Source organism: Ictalurus punctatus, chromosome 10 (genome assembly GCF_001660625.3).
Source record: "Ictalurus punctatus breed USDA103 chromosome 10, Coco_2.0, whole genome shotgun sequence".
Taxonomy (NCBI): Eukaryota; Metazoa; Chordata; class Actinopteri; order Siluriformes; family Ictaluridae; genus Ictalurus; species Ictalurus punctatus.
In genome coordinates, this window is record NC_030425.2 from 20943134 (window position 1) to 20961166 (window position 18033).

The 18033-nt window shown below is 39.0% G+C and overlaps 1 protein-coding gene across 3 annotated transcripts in view; it reads right to left on the minus strand.

Moving 5' to 3' along the window:
• adamts17 (ADAM metallopeptidase with thrombospondin type 1 motif, 17) overlaps positions 1-18033 on the minus strand; it is a 153671-nt gene that overhangs the window by 125360 nt on the left and 10278 nt on the right. For all 3 annotated transcript variants that reach the window (XM_017478337.3, XM_017478336.3, XM_017478338.3), the window contains exons 3-4: positions 13205-13370; positions 4464-4636 (exon numbers count right to left, since the gene is read on the minus strand). In XM_017478337.3, coding sequence (XP_017333826.1) covers positions 4464-4636; positions 13205-13370 — 339 coding nt within the window. The remainder of the gene's footprint in view (positions 1-4463; positions 4637-13204; positions 13371-18033) is intronic.

Consider the following 18033-nt stretch of genomic DNA (forward strand, 5'->3'; position numbering starts at 1 on the left):
GGTCCATGCTAAACTGCATTTAGCTGCTGAGTACCAGTACTGTGCAATGACAGTAAAGGTATATCAAGCCATCTATATCTCTCAAAAGTGTCGTCAAATAAGCACACAAAGCCTAAATATAAAATTAATGAACTAATAAATTAATAGTCAGGTTTAATTATATGTTTAGACTTATTGCTATTTTTTCTATTTCATTATTATTATTATTAGTAGTAGTAGTAGTAGTAGTAGTATTCATGAGACAAATAGGCCTAAATAACTGTGTAACTGCAATTATTCTGGCTCATCAGGATTTATTCTTATATCATAAAAGTGTAATAAAGTCAACAGAAAAGATACTTACAATTAATCTCAAATATGTGTATGTCAAACAAAAAAAAAGAGTTGAAAAACAAGCACAATCAGTAAAAGTCAGCACATTGTCAATGTTAAGATGTTACAATCAAATATTTTTTTCTTACCAGACATGACTTCATACAAATATACAGTATACACTGATAAATACTTTTAATCTGCTGACATTTTTAGTACAGTTTAGTTTCATATACAATATAGTAGAGCATCATTTCCTATAGAGAATAGTATATTTCAAGACATGAAGTGTGAAAGTACATTACCAACTAAAACTCATTATACTAAAAGTGGGTCATACACACACTGCAGACCAAAAGGTCATTTAACTGAATCCAACATGGCTTCTGCTAGGTAAAAGACAGCTTATCATGTGAATCACACTTTTTTGGCCAAACACCAAATAAAATATTTCCTCATTTGACAGAATTTTCATGAAGAACTAGAAATATAATAACAAAGTGCTGCCATTTGAAATCTTTACTGCAATTGAAATCAATTCCACAGTGATTAATGGCCCTTTGAAAATCCACTTGGACCAATTCAAGGTCACTCCCACTGTCAAAGAGATAATAATAGAAAAAAATCTATTATTCATATCCCTCATTGTAGCTTGAAGCCATTATGTCATTGAGAGTATAATCTGTGTGTGTGTGTGTGTGTGTGTGTGTGTGTGTGTGTGTGTGTGTGTGTGTGTGTGTAAAAGAAGCTGAGCTCCAACTCAGATAAAGTGGTTAAAGCGCTTGCCAAGGGAGTTGTAAAAGCGCGTGTGATATAGAAATACTGAACTATTAGGAACTCACTCCCTCTCTGTTCTCGCGCCATCATCACACCGCTTTCAAAGGCACTTCATCTGGCCAGCGCTGCAGGTGTGTGTTCATGGGAAAGCAGATTACCTTGAGATAAGCTTAAGCTTAGGTGTTACTGATCCACTCAGTGCGGGCTGGCACAGTTATCATGACATTTACAAAAGGCCTCATGGACACTTCAGTATATAACACCTAGATGTGTAACTATTCACATATCTATGAGGGACCATCCACAACAGAAGAATGTTGTTGTTTCTCACTTTCTGCTGCTCTAGATGATCCCACATGGATGCCCTGAAGATTTGCATTTCCCTAAAACAGTTTGTACCCTTAAGTCTCACCCTTGCTTCGTTGGATAATCTCACTACGATAGTATAGATTTGTACCTAAGAACTGCTGCTGTAATTGTAAAGAATGTTCTGTGCTTATCCCAAGCCTCTGAACATACTGAACATCCATTCAAGTACTGTTTGGCTTTACTCTTGAACACCTGTATACAGTAATGATTTATACTTCCACTACCATGTGCCACTCAGATGAGGATGGGTTCCGTTCTGAGTCTGATTCCTCTCAAGGTTTTTCCACTCATGTTGTCTCAGCGAGTTTTTCCATGCTACTGTTGCATTTGGCTTGCTCATTAGGGATTGAGTTGAATTGAATAGGAATTTAATTGAGCTGAATAATTTTTTTTTGTATTAGTTTTAATCGGTACCATTTGGGTCAATGATTGTAAACAGGGTAGATCAGCAAAATTTGGGAAGAGACGGAACCTCCGTAAAATCTGGTACCACGCTTCAAGCTCTTTTTTATTACTATTACACCAGTTTTTTTTTTTTCCAGAAACATTATCAAATAGATTAAAGGCGTTTTGACACTTGGCTCATTTGGAGTGTTTGTTTCGGAACCTGGTGCATTTTCGGTTCGTTTAGACATATATGAACATGGCAATCCCGCTCAGACCGGCACCATGACAATCGGTCCGAGACCACCTGAACGAGGTGGTCTCGGCCTGATTGCAAGCGAACTCCGGGGCGGTTCATTTGTAGTGAGAAAGCAATCTGACCCAATGGACCAACGAACCAAACTGTACAGCAATGCATGATGGGCACTGTGTTATGTAAAAAAGCGTGTTTGTTTTGCTAATGGTTCGCAACATGAACCACGGTTTAACTTGGACCAAAGGCAAGGTAAAATGCCTCATTGAAATTTAGTCTGACAAACATTTTTCTGAACAATTTTCAGAAACACATAAAAACAACAAGGTTTTCAGGGTGTTTAAGAGAATTTCAAGGAGATTGGCTTTAATCGCACAGTTGAACAAATAAATTAGATAACATAATAACTACAGCTAAAAAAAAAAAACAGTAAGCTTGTGGAGCTGCTGTCTATCCATCTTGATGGATGACCGCAATGAGCAGAACGCCGGAACATAAACAGGTGCACTCGGACCAATAAGAGTACAGTTTTCTCACATGTGCATAAACAAATTTTGGTGTGCATTGAAATGTTGCCTTGTGAAAGCGAACCGAGCCAAGGAGAAAATTCAACATTTAATTTAAGTTCCAGTTTCAGAACAAATCACACATCTACAGATCTGAAAATGCCCTAAACATTTTTGTAAATCCCAAACGAATATGGTATTCAACATATGGTTGGTGTGTGAGGGAAGAAAAGATCTGAGGGATATTGTGGTGTGAGGAAGTGTGTGTCAGTTTACCTTAGTTCATCATGACTTGTGTAGCAAAGAAGAAAGATTCAAGATCATACAGATTTATTGGCCATTTATAAACATGTGCTTTAAAATTTGGACTTGATTGTGCAACCCCCGTAGCCATATGAAGGCTCTTTCTAGGCCATTATTCTTGATTTTTATTCTGTCCGGACCCAAAATGACCCACAGCAGTCAATTTTCAATCTGAATCGGACTACAGCTCGATAAAATTCTGTCCAAACTCAACCACCATTGAATATATACTAAATAAATCTCATTACATTACATTTACATTTATTCGTTTAGCAGACGCTTTTATCCAAAGCGACTTACAAATAAGAAAATACAAGCAAAATCTCTGCATTCCTAGTGATATAGTATGTTTAGGAACAACCTTAGCAATAACAAGAAGATCATCAGTAAGCTACAAGTGTACTACAAGTCAAATGTTAACCATTTTATCCTACTAATTTCAGCATTTTCTTTGAAAACTTGGAATTATAAGTGTTTATTTGATTGGCTGATGTAAATTCATGTTAGAAAAATGTATACATGAGAAGTTTTACACCAAAATATTGCTTTAAAATAATAAAGTTGAAAAGCTGCATCTTCTTTGAACTAATTTAGGATCAAAACATAATACATGGCCTTACTTATTACCTTAATTAATACAGTATCTTGAAATATTAAAAGTTTAATATCAGAGTGAACATCATCTTGATTTAGTACTTGTTTTGTTCTTTATTTACGATGATAAAGCCTGTATATTATACGTGGTGTCCAAAAATCAGGAACCAGTGAGAGTAAAACTTTGTATAGTTAATTTTGTATTTAGTCATGTGTGTGAATCAGCATGTTTAAATGGACAACATTAATCCGATATTAACCCGATTAAGACGATAGTCTGATTAAGAAACTAGCATGTAAACAGCGATTATTGATGACCTTAATCTGGCTAAAGTCATACTCGAAGTAAACACAAATCGAATTAAGACATATGGAGTACTCCTATTTTAGTCGCATTATCGCAGTGCATTACAGACATGTACACACTTTAATCACACTATTAACGTTGTGTGGGAGTTTTCACCGCATTTTGCGACAGGAAACGTACACACACGGCAGTGATCAACCGTTTGACGGCAAACAAGACAGCACGGCTACGTCCAAAACCACATACTTACCTACTATATAGTTGCCGAAATATATGTATCTAAGCTGCTATAGTAGGTAAGTGTGCAGTTTGGGATGCAGCCCATGGCTTCAAGCAGTCGTCTATTAGCACGTACAGCATGACAAATAATTAACTGAACTCAAAGCTTTTGTGAAATTAAAAATAAAAACACCCAAAACTGTATATAGTACCATAATGAAGATGAACTGTATGTTAATACAGTTGTTAGTACAGCGAGGGGACGTAATGACGTGTGCTGTTAATCGATCTATGTTCTATAACATGTAAAACGGGAACATGAAAGGAGTATTCTAAAAGCGACTCATGTAAACACCTTAATCACAATATTGTCTTATTCAGAATAAGGTCAATAATTAGATTACTGCTGTCCATGTAAATGTCAATGTGCAAGACCCACCATGTTCATCACAGTAAGGAGGAAGCGCTGCGCTGCCTCGGCTCCATGGTACTGCACCATGTCTGCGTCGGCCACCACCACCGTCTCTACAATGTATTCGCCGTTCATCCGAATGGCATTTCTCCTCCCACGAGCGTCCTCTGTGCTTTTAGACTGCCGATCCTTACGCTTCCCTACACACAAAAAAAAATCCAGAAACGTGGTATGTGTTTAAAAATAGAAGGCATTATTAAATCACAGTTCATGTTCATCCTGAGCCTACTTTACTAGGGTGGGGAGGGTGAGTGGTTTGGGGGGTGCCTTACTATAGCAAAGGTTTCAGAACCACTGGTTTAAAGAAACACACACTTGTCAATACACATAGCATCAAACAATATCAAACCTACAAATTAAGAGATCTCGTCATCTGATAAGGAGAAAAAAAATACACATACACACACACACACACACACACACACACACACACTAGCGTACCACAGATGGCAGACAGATAACTAAACAAACCAAACACCTGCTCTGTATCATATCGTAGATCATAAAAAGCAGGACTTGTGGGTCAATTTGTACCTGGTTCCTTTTTGGCCTGTTTTTTAAAGCAATTGTTCAGCAAAAATTGCAACATCTGCCAAATGTAATGACTCAGCCAAACTAAGAAACGTTTGAACAAATTGCTTCACACCACTTCATTACTGTGAATTATTACTAAAATATAAACAGATATGATGAGTGCTCTCAAGATAATGTTACGAGGTTGTTACAATCTTTTCAACCTCAGGCTATCAGTGGGGGGTGAAGTTAACAGTTAACAGTTGTTAAGACTTGAGTAGTAAGACTAATTGCTTGTATCTTTGCGATCTGATAAGTCGTGAATAGCTCAGCTGCCTTTAATCATGGGAAGGTGTGTTTGTTTTTATAGTAGTCCATGACCGGATGAACCATTTCCTTGGCCTACCATTGTTACATGCCATTTTTCAGGGGTGGAAGAATCATAAATGTACTACCTAGGCCACCAGATAAGTAGAAGCTTCAGTGTGTTGCCTAGACCCATGTTTTAGTTGCACTGAAACCTAATTATCTAGGCTAAAAACAGGTAGCTAATGTAAAGTAATAATGTAAGGTGAGTTAGTTAACTAGTTAAGTGCATTTATAAAGACTACAAGAAATGAACAAAGCTTTGCTGTAGCTTATCACGTTTGAGCTCTTGACAAAACATCAACAAGTCAGTGGCATTTTTTTTTTGGCTCTGAGATCTGGTGTTTAAAAATATATATACATTAATTGAGTCTGGCCATGTCTTTGTTTGCTTTTGATATTTTAACCTGTAAGGTTAAGGTGTGATTTGCTAGCAGGAGAGCTATATGACGACTTTGCACTACACTTTATTTTGCTCACTTTCATCAGGGTTTTCACATAACTGTGTGAACCCGATTCTAAAAACTATTCTACCGTTAACCAGATTGTACTTCAATTGATGTGTATTGGGCAGCGAGTGCTGGGATTCGGAAAAGTACGGTATAGCTACAGCATCGAGGTGCATTGCACCACAGTTAAATGCGTTTTGTTTAAACATATACACCAAATGAAAACTCAATAAGGGGTAGCTTTTGTTTTTTTAAAACATTTTCTGGTTGTTGTCTTCCGCCAGGCAACTATGACTGAAACAATTATAATAAAATCTGCTTGTCCCAGGCGCCCAGGCTACGAAGTGATTTGTACACCCCTGATGTGATATACTGACCAAGTCACCAGGCACATTTACAGTATATTATATCAACAGGAGCACACTATTTATTAATGTAGCTTCACAGTGACGTTCTCACATGTTGGAGATAGCGGTGCTGTTACCTTGATATTCAGTGTCACTCTAGCTCTTATATAACACTGAATCCTTGCTCCAATGGCCTTCACAACAGACATTTTAAAAGTTTGGTTTTTGTCTAGTGCAGGGTTTCTGGAACATTTAATTAACGATTCATTTGTCAGGGAAAAGCTCATTCAAATACACAGCTGAGCTGCCTAGAGTTAAAGGCCTAAGAGTGTTTTTTGGAAAGTTCCAAGATTAAACTCACAAAGTCTATATGTTTTATAGCACCTTCTCTAATTAGATAGATGGCATTTAAGGTCCTATGATTTCTGTGATACAGTGGCCATGGATAGAATCTCAAATTTGAAGCATAAAAACGAACAAAAAATTATTGATATAAGCATAGAAAGTGTTGAATTTGAGATTTACATTTCTGAACATATTAATATCTTTAGAAATTGGAGCTTCATGTGAACACTAATTTTCACAGAAATCCTGCCTTGCTTCTATGCAACAATATCCCAGTGGGGATTTTTTTATAACTCATTATACCTCAGCACTTGATTGGCATTACGGTCTTGCTCTATTTAGCACCCTGCTCAGTTAGGTAGTAGCATGGACTTTATTAGCTCTGCTCCACCTATTAGCACTGGCACTATCATTAGCTCAGCATACTTAATTTGTTTCATAGTGTAGATACAGTGAAAAAAAAATCTGAATTAGAAAACATTTTGAAAAAACTGAGAATGTGAAAGACATGGTGTGTGTTGGAATACATCTTTATTGGAGGTCTGTGTTCACAGGAATCATTTGGCTGCCAGCTAAACCAGGTGCTTGACTCTAAATCAGGCGTGACACACCACCTTGCACGGTTTTCCCTAACGTGATCCAACTCATGAAAAACATTATAATTAGTTGATCAGGTGTGTTTAAAGTAGGGGAAAACTGAACTTGAGAACCTTGCTCTAAAATAGACTTATGTGCAAATAAGGGGAATGTGCAGTTCATACCGCAGTCCTGCTCCAGCTTCCGTAACGTATGCCTGTGTGTGCGTGTCTGCTATTTGAAGGCCAAAAAGCCAGTGAGTGGAATAAAAATGTCTAAGTCGGCGTGAATTGATAGAGAGAGAGAGAGAGAGAGAGAGAGAGAGAGAGAGAGAGAGAGAGAGAGAGAGAGAGAGAGCTGAAAGGGAAAGGAATGGGCGGTGATGAATTGGAAGTTGTTCTGGATTTTCATGAGGGTAAGTCGGAGAAAAGTTCCAACATTTTTGGGATTCCGTCTGGTTCGGAGGCAGACCGCAGCTCATAGTGATTCAAATCACAAAACCCAGCCTCCAGCTCCATCACAAATATGTCAGATCTATTACCCACAGCTGTGACTACACAAGATAGATATCAGTATGCCAGATAAAAACAATGATTAATTGTAGGGATCATTGTAGCAAAGTAATTTTAAACTAAATCTGAGAGATGCCCTTTCTCTTGAAATACTTCATTCATTTTGAAACTCCACTTCATAAGATGTTTTAATGCATTTAACCATAAAATCCTAAGAAAGTTCTATGCTTCGTAGAAGCAGCTATTGCCATTTAAATAATACTGCCAATGGCATGAATTCCTCTGTTATGACTTTGAGTATATTAGATTTTTTCTTTAGCCGCACACTGAGGACTGATTTTTCTATCGAGAAATGGAGCACGTTTGATTTGTGAATGAGATGCCTGGACAAAAAAAAATTTAATTTCTTTCTTAATACTTGATCACCCTCCCCTCACGCTAACAACAGCACCACACCAGTCATGCCACCAGAGATTCCAGTGATTTTGTAGATCAAAATGTTAAGTGTACCAACATGCTTCTCAAGTCACACACCGATTTGGCCCAGATACACTTGACAGTTGCCATCCTAGAATGTGGAATTGTCAATCATATGTTCTGTTTGGAACCACCTTGCACAATAATGCCATGTTATTAGTGGATGTGGCTTTTTTTTATTATTTATTTTGAGCTTATTTTTCACCAGTTGTTAAATATTAACCTTCCACTTTATTGACACTGTGACTGGTTCACATATGTACATGCTGGCATGGTCTCCCTAATGCCGAACCTATCAAAGGTTTCACCCAATCATCCTGACTCTAGGAGATTACCACAGACATGCATGGCCAGGAGTCCAAGGAACCCTAACTGGCCTTACTTTCTGGGTAGGAAGGATGGACATGTTTCCCTCACCTTCATTCTTTAATGTGAAGCTAGCCAACCATGGGTGTATATCTATCCATATTTAAACAGTATAGGACAGTCAGCTGTTCTAGAAAATTGTTTGATGGATCATGCCAACGATGGGCCAGCTTCACGGTTTGAGGAAGCACGCATTAGCTCTCACTCCTCCAGAATAGTAGTAGGGATAGGGTAGACATACACTATGGGGTGGAAACTGACAATAACTAAGACCTGAACACTTGGTAAAATCCTCAACATTTGACTTTTTCCTCTGCTTCCCCTGCTATAGAATTAGTCAGTGAATGGAATGTTCACTCAACTCCTAGGCCTTCTAGAGACCCTGAAATCTTCAGCTCTAGACTTGGACTGGATTATGCCTCACTTGTCAAGTCACCTGTCAAATTAATAAATATAAAATGTACTTTCTACAATGAAACCTTTTAAGCTTCCTTTTCCTTTAGTGTCCATCTGATAACTATTCTCTCTATCTTTCCTTCTTTCACTTTTGCACCAAAACCACACTACCTCACGCTCTTTTGTACCTTCCTGTTCTCTTCTACTCCTTTTTCAAAGATCTTCTCAGCACATTCTACTTCTATGGCACCCTTTTTTAGGTGTATTACTAGATAAAACAGGATTTGGACATCAGGGAGAATAAACCAGCAATCCTTTTGTATACACAGAGTATTTCAAACTCATGGGACAAACTTTGTGGCTAAACTAGACACACCTAATTATGCAAGGTCCACTCCCTCGCCTGCTATCTCCTTCAGGCGAAGAATGAGTCCACTGCTTCTCTTGGGTCTGCTGTAGAAACACCGCACCCCTTTCTTCCTCTTTGATCCCAGTCGGCATCTCCTTCCAGGCAGTCCTTCACTTTGTTTAAATGGCCAGTCTCCTCCCATTCCATTCATAGTGGGAATATAACAACACCAGAGACAAATAGGAATATGGAAGGTATATCGGCACTAGTGACCGAAAGGTTGTGACTTCAAATCCAACATCTGCCTGAGAGCCTGTTTTGGGCTCTTGAGCTAGATCTTTATCCCTCACTTAGGCTTCATGCTTGGATCACATCCTGCTTTACGTATATGTTGCTCTGGATAAAAGCATCTGGCAAGTGAATAAAAATGTAAATGAACGGACTGGCATTTTACTTTTGTTGTTTTCAGATTTATGCTTCCTGACTTGCACGTGTGTGCTAACAGATCGAGTGCACCCTTTTCCACAGATTACACAACAACGTTCCAATGCGACCGGTGTGTCAATGCGGCCATATTTCACCGGCCCAGATGGAAGACATTGCGAGAGGAGAAGGCAAGAGCCGCAGATCACCTCCTTCTGTTGCTTTTAACACTCCCACTCTGTCCTCGGTGTAACATGAGCTTCCCTTACACGTCCAGACTGTGCTCTGTGTGTGTGTGTATTTGTGTGTGTGTATGCATCGGGAAGCCTCTGAAGTACTAAGGAAACAAAGTTTAATGGATATACAGTCTGTCTCAGTCGGGATCTTTCTCCAGGGATGGTGTGGTTTGGTAGTGGTGGGGGTTACAGGGATGCAGTTCTCTCACAACTTTTCAACACATTGGCAGATGAGAGAGAGAAAAACAGAGAGACAGGGAGGAGATAAGAACTTCTGGCATGGTCTTGAAACAGCCTGGAACATACGAGAGAGCAGAGGAAATAATCCACCACCACCCCCCGCCCCAAATTTCGTCTCCTCGTGTCTCTCTGTAGACGCCAGGTGCTGGTTAGAGCAGAATGACAACCACATTTGCACACAATCACACAGACCCCACTCGGCCTTCAAGATCCCCAGACATACGACTGGCTCTGATTCCTTCTTTCTTTCATTCCCCCAATTTCCATCTCATTTTCAGACTGTGCTTACTTGAAGTCCTGATATGGACATACGGAAAGAATTTATTCACACATGTTGCCAACGTTCAGGTGCTTGTTGCCCCTTCAAGTGGCTGTTTCTGTTAAAACTAAGAGTTGGTTATGTAACATTGAGGGTGCACTTCATGGTACATTTCTTGGTGCAAGCCAAATAGTAGACTAAATCGAACAGGAGAAAGTGGTGTTGCATTTAAACGTCACACGAGCTCTAAAAAGACCCACAATCTGTGCTGATATGAAACTGAACAATCCAGTTATTCTGTTTTAGTTGGCTACCCTTCCTGTCTACACTTCTCTCAAGCACTGAATATTTGTCAAAAAACTGAAATGTCAATGTCTGCTAGGTAAAGCATTTAAATATTAGGTGCTAAGTGTCTATGGCATGGTGGCACAGCAGGCAGTGTTGCTGACTCACAGCTCCAGAGCTCGGGTTACTCTCTGCATGGAGTTCCCCATGTTCTCCTTGTGTCTGCGTGTTTCCTCCAGGTTCTCTGCTTTCCACCCACTGTCCATAATCAAGCAGGTTGACAGATCGTCTAAATTAAACTGTCCTTAGGTATGTGTGTAGTGAATTGTTCCAGTGTTCCTTTATAGGTCAGATCCACAATGACCCTGTCCAGAATAAAGTGTATAGAGAGAATGAATGAATGAATGAATGAATGAATGAATCACTGAAATTAATCAGTGAAAACTTGGCCGTTAAGGCTCTGGGCTACTGATTGGAAAGTCGGGGGTTTAAGCCCCAGCACTGCAAAGTGCTGTTGTTTGCCACTGTTGGGCCCTTGAGTAAGGCCCTTAACCGTCTCTGCTCCAGGGGCGCTGCATCATGGCTGACCCTGTGCTCTGACCCCATGCTGGGGTATGTGAAGAAAAGAATTTCACTGTGCATATGTATATGTGATCAATAAACACTCATTACCATTATCATTATGTGCTTACCTGCTTGGGGGGATTTATCAAACCGGCAACCTATCTAGGTAATTAGCTCTCTATCTGACACTGCTTGAATATGAATCAATTGTCACCTCTCTCACCTCTCCGACCCTGACTTTCTCACAGTATTGATATGATACGAGAGCAGGCTCCAAAAGGAATTTAGCAACTCTGACCAGAGAGAAAAATGCATTTCAAAAACCACAACAGATGATCAAACTGGACTGCTTCATGTCTTTTGACAATGTGAAAAAAATTAAGACATTAAGACAAAGAAAGATTAGAGACTAGGCCAAAAATGTTGTCACAAACTGAGTGATTTATGCTAGTGACAGCTCTTTAGCCTTAAGCAGTTCCTGGAGGAGACATGGAGGTGGAGATAGACCTCTCACAATGATCAAAACAGATTCTGTACATGTCATATATCATAACTGACCGATAGTAAAATAGGCAGAATAAAACACAAAGCACTGCAGTGTGTTACAGCAGTGTTACAATGACAATGTATTTGACTGGCATCAGGAAGTAAAGCTGGCCTGTTCATTGTGCTTTAAGGTCGTCTTCACACTTGAGGTTTGATCTGGATAACCAGGGTTGTTTGACCTGTTCAGTATGTTTTTGGAGTGCGACAACTGTTTTTGATAGTTTCAGATAACTAATATCTGAAATCAATCATCTGGGGCTCACTTTGTAAGCCCACTTGTAGGTAACCAGACTATGGTGTGGCCTGCATCAAGTGCTCTGGTCTGCTGTGTACTGAGTAACACGATTGGTTCAACTTGTTTCATCACTTCCTGTTTCAAGTTTCATGATGGCGGGAAAAGTGTTGCTATGGTCAGTGGAGAAGACAGAATACCTCAATGGTATATCGTACAAAGAAGAAGGTGTATAAGAAGTAGGAGTTTGTATTTGATTTCTGTATGAAAATGGTGACCAGTGTAACTGTTGGAGTATGGGTGGAATGTGTCTAGGCTTCCTCAGAAATGCCAACAAATAGTGAACTACAGTAATCTAAGTGCGAGGTTACGGAAGCATGAACCAGAGGTCCATTCAATCTGAGTGAGTGTTAGAGATTTGTGGTAAATGTCCTGATAAGTGGTTCAAACAAAATTCTTTTGTCAAAAATAAAAGAAGACTGTGAACATTTGTGGAATGTTTAACAGTGATGCCATCTATATCATCTGGATATTTCGTAGTTATAAAAAGCAGAGCTTGGGGAGCAATTTGCAACATTTTTGTTTCGTCTAGTCATGATATTATCTCAAGAATACAAAGAGCTGTGATGAACCTAGTACTGACATACATCTGGATATCAAAGCATAAAGCTAAGACCGGGTTTGTGAATGATTGCTTTTTGATTGATTTGGGGTTTTTTTTATTAGTTTTTGCTTTAAATTATTTTATTAACACTGACTATCCGACGATGTGCATGCAGCCAACTATCTATGTCTGGAAAATTTTAGTTCAAATAAACTAGACCTGTTATGGCAGCATTTATATAGCAAGAATGAAGCTGGTTAAACTCAAGCGTCTACAATGACAAAACTGGTTCATGCCACATGATTGGTCAAAGGCATGTACCGAAGTCATTCATCATTTAGATATGTTGTTTTACTACATCATAATTCATATGCAGATATTGAAGAAATCTCAACATAGGACGCCAATAAAGGAGTACTGGCTGAGACATTGAGTTCCGCTCAAACAGGAATCTAGGTTTGTAACTGGCCGCATTGCTTTCCATTATTGAGAGAATCAAAGATACTACATTCACACTGGAAGGAAAAGAAGATATAGTGGTGACAAAACTAAAGTAACAGTATTCCACTGTATATAGGTCCCCTGTTAAAAACAGAAAAGGCCATCCCAAAAAGGCTGCTCACCTTGAATGACTCGGCAGGGTTTTGGGCCATCACGTATGGACCGGGATGTTTTGTCAGAAGAACGTTTTTGTCTGATGACTTTGTGTTCCGTGCCGGAGAAAGACTCACGTTCCTGGCGAACAGGCTTGATAAACAGAGTCTCATCACCCATCTGAACCAGGCCAGTCTGAGAGACACAAAAAACAGAAGGGAGTTAAACCATAGAGCAGCATTTCCAGTATGTATAAAGCAGTACACTTTAATGTTGAAGACCTTATGTTGTTTCTACAGTCGTGATCTTGATATCTTGGTCAGGCCTGGAAAAAATCTGTCTTGTAATTACTTCATGGGTTATTTGTGTTTGTACTATTACTGTCATTATGGCTAATTAAACCAAGAGTAGCTAATGCCAAGCTAGCAGTATTTAACCTTCTGATAAATGCTAGCAAATGGTAGCAAATGCTACCAAATCGGCATGTTACAAATAAGCTAATTAAAAATTATAACATATACATACCTTTATAGTATAAATTGCATAGTCCACAAAATACAACAAAAATATACAAGAAATGCAACTGCTTTTAGGAAAGGATCAAGTATATTTTCAATAATCTTTCACTGAATTCTAGCCAATCAGAATAAAACTGAGTTGTCATTCAGGCAGTGTTCCACTAATTGTGTTGGAAAGCACAATTTTAGAATTCCTATATGGGATTGCTTAACTTCCAGGTCACACTGCAATACTCATGGCTAGGATTTGCACTACACAAATACACATTTACCCAGTCCAAACGTATAAACAGATTCTGGAAATATTCAGAGTAACGTCTGTTTCATAAAAATAAACAAATAACCCATTCATTTGGATCCATCACTCTTTTAAGACCTCATCATTTCTGCTCAGTGTGATAGCTCTATTCTCCATAGGAAACCCTGTCCATTTATCAGAAAGAAGCTAGTGTAAAGAATTGCTACGAGTTAAAAAATGAATCCCAGAATCCTGTCACACTGGTAGTTAAAGATGGAAGCACTCCCAGTGTATATTTACTTTCATCAATAGCCCTCCAGGGAACATGCAACATATGCTGGGCTTGTCTGACTGTCGGTCCAAGCCTTTTTAACATAATGCAAGTTGCCACTGGCCTTAAAAGAACGTCTTCAGCCCGAAACTCTCATTTGGCCCAAGCCCCTGAGTCAGCATGCAGTCAAAATTGGCGCCATTCAATCGCACGGCCTTGGCTGTCACCCTACGGGATCCATTTATCTGAAGACAGCCAAAAAAAAAAGATGAATGGATAAAGGAAAAGAAAGGATGAGGAATGAACGATGGAGCCTCAAGGCGGGTGTGAAGGAGGAGGAGGAGAGTAAAACGAAGACAGGAGTGCTGACAGGGCAAGGTGAAAGGGGGTCGTAAAGCATGCGCTTTCATCCTCTACACGTACTGTAAAACCCCACACACACCAAGCACTGGGTTACAGGCAGCATATACAGGAATATGTCCGGCTCAGTGGAGGGAGAGAAGTGGAAATGACATTAACAGAGCAGGAATCTTTTTTTTTCCTTTCCTCCAGCCACACTGACACTCGAGGGCTTTGGATAATGCTTGTGGCAACTTGAGCTGCAGCAACTGATTTCTGAGCTCAGAGGGGATATTTAGTGAGTCCTGAACATACCCTCAGGCTAACATCAGTGATTATGACACATAACAGCAAAAAGAATGTGTTCAATAGCGGTTTGAAATCGACATCGCTAATGAGGTATACTTAATAAACGTATAAGTATAATTAACCTGTCCTAAACAATATGCTTGTTAAGCTTTGTAATTATAATGATCATATCTAATTTATTTTTGAATGGAATTCTGAGTTGATATTTTTATTTATTTGAAGGCAGCAATGATAAAACGATCAGTCTCACATTATGCTTGAATTCCAGAATTTGAATTTAAAAGTTCAGAACCTTCTTATGTCATAATAGTTGAGAACAAAGATAATCCTCATGATATGTTCACTAGACCCATTCATAGTCTTCATGAAGACACCAAAAGTTATCAGCCATTGTTGTTTACATTGTGTTAATTGAAGCATGAAAAAATGCTGATCTTTCTTTCGTGGGTATTCACAGTAATACAGTGATGAACTTATACTAATTTATTCGACTGAGCATCATCAACATCGCTTAAATACTGAAAACTCACAGAATGTGCATTATACATCAATCTCAACTTGAGTATTACCCACAATTCTGTCCTTTACAGGGAGCTGGGCGTCTGCCATTACTCAAAGCCTATTAGCTGATTTCGGTCCTGTGACTGGACTGTGATCATTTTCTCACAGTAGGCTATGGACTCTGATCATTTTTCCATAGCCTGGCTTTATTTTAAATGGAAAATTTTGTGACCCTGATCTTTCTATCATCCAAGTACATTTATGAGATCATTCTTCAATGCTCAATCAACAGCCGTGGATGCACAACTCCAAAAATACTGTTTTGTGACTCTGATCGTTTTTTCATTGTGGTCTTCATTTAAAACTTATTTCATTGACAAGCAATCTGTTTCCACTATGGTTAACAGTTTCCTACATTACCCACAATGCCATTGAGAATGATCTCTTGCCTCATCTCTACCTAAAGAGAGTGATGCAGCAGTGCTTTAGTCCTTTAGTCTGTCCTTTAGTCCTTAGATGGTCTTGCTCTTTTATTTTTAGGAGCTACCACTGAAATCTGACCATTATTTCTTATGTTTGGGATCTTTTTTTTCTACTATTAAGCACCGAAGTTACTGTGCTACCAATGACTTCACAGCTGCAGACAAACACTAACGCCTCACATGAATAATGAAAGGACGTATCTGATCACGTCTTTATAAGCCTGTTATGTTTACACCCACACTAAGACTTTGGCTGTTCTGTATAACACAGCCTGTGTAGTCTCTCTCACATTTTCAAAAGTGTTTACACGTCAACATGTGTCTACATTCTTGTGGCAATGGCGCTGCAGCAATAAAAAAGTTAAAATCTCATCAAAAGTGTTATAACAGGCACCATTTCTTTTAAAGCCAACATAAGGAAAACGGCTTTGTGCAATCAAAGCTTATTGTGCTATTATTATTGATTTGATCATACGCAGTGGCAGTGTTGTCTGATACAGGCAATTTGCATAATATATTTCAGCCATGAAATTGTTAGCTTTTATAGATGGGGATGGAGAGTGAGTAGATTTGGTCTGGAGGACTAGATCTGCCATGCTGCTGCTGCTGCTGAGCGAGTACAAATACTTCCTCTGATAGACATGGACAAACATAGAAAGAAGAGAAGCCTGCTGTTGCATGCTAACTCCACTACCTCACAAGCAAAAAAAACATTTTTAAACTACTTTATTGATGATCTCTCACTGTTTAGGTCAAAATGCCGGCTGTTTTTGTGCCCGGCTGATTTGTATTGACAGCATGTAAATGAAATAAACCTTGCCCCCACTACAGGTACAGATCATGGTTTTTGAGTCAGGTCAAACCCAATGATTTTGTACCATGTGCTAGTAATGGATCATGATTTTTGAGAGACGAGAACAAAATATGAGATAATGAAAGAAAAACATGACCTTAAATGGAGTTTCTCTTTAATCTGCAACTGATCAGGTCTGGATAAAACTATTACGACAGTGATGAACTAATAAAGAGATAAGCAAGCATTGTTATATTTACAAATTTCATTTTATCCAAGCAGTACTTTGAATACTTTTGCAGTACACAGGCCTGGGCTGAATATTGATTTGACCGAGCTGACTATGATCTTCCAAATTACTTCAGATGTAAAATTCTGGGCCACACCTACTGAGTCTGGTGGTCTGGTGTTTGTGTGTAACAACACTAACTAGTGTCACTGTCCTGAGAATATAAGTGAGTCTGGCGTTTGCTAAAATACAGCTATAAAATTCCTTAACAACATTAGCATTGTAGGTAAAGTGCCAAACCAAATCTTACATCAAAACGTGCCTTTCTACATTTGGGGTAAGTGGAACATTGTGTACATTTCTTTTCTTTTGATTTTTGCCAAAAAGAAAGAAAAATAAACCATTCCATGGGCCTCATGCATGTTGCTAAATGACGAGTCTATCATAATGGTAAATATTAGGGGTTATGTTTTGTATTTTGCAAGATTTTCTCACTGTTTTCATAGCAATACACAAACTATAGTCAGCTAGCTGTACAGGTTTGGCCTTAAATAAGAGGGTGCAGCACTCAAGTCTGAAATGGTCAACTGTCATCTGTGTAGTCCAATCCCTGGCAGTGGACAGGGGTCGGCATGGGCAGCTACGCAGCCCCATACTCAGCAAGCTGCGATACGCTGTGTGTTCTGACACCTTTCTATCATAGCCAGCATTAACTTTTTCAGCAATTTGTGCTACAGTAGCTCTTCTGTGCTCTTCTGTGTGATCAGACCAGACATGCCAGCCTTCCCTCCTCACCCGCATCAATGAGCCTTTGGCACCCATGAAATTGTTGCTGGTTCACTGGTTATCCTTCTTTGGACCACGTTTGGTAGGTATTAACCACTGCATACCAGGATCACCCCACAAGACCTGCCGTCACAATTTGGTCCTTGTCAAAGTCGCTCAGCTTGCCAATTTCTCCTGATTCCAACACATGAACTTTGAGAACTGACTGTTCACTCACTGCTTAATATATCCTACCCCATGACCGGAGCCAAATGTGTGGTGATGATGTTATGGCTGATCGGTATGTACATATGTATGTGTGTGTTTGTGTGTGTATATATATATATATATATATATATATATATATATATATATATATATATATATATATATATATATATATAGTGGCTTAG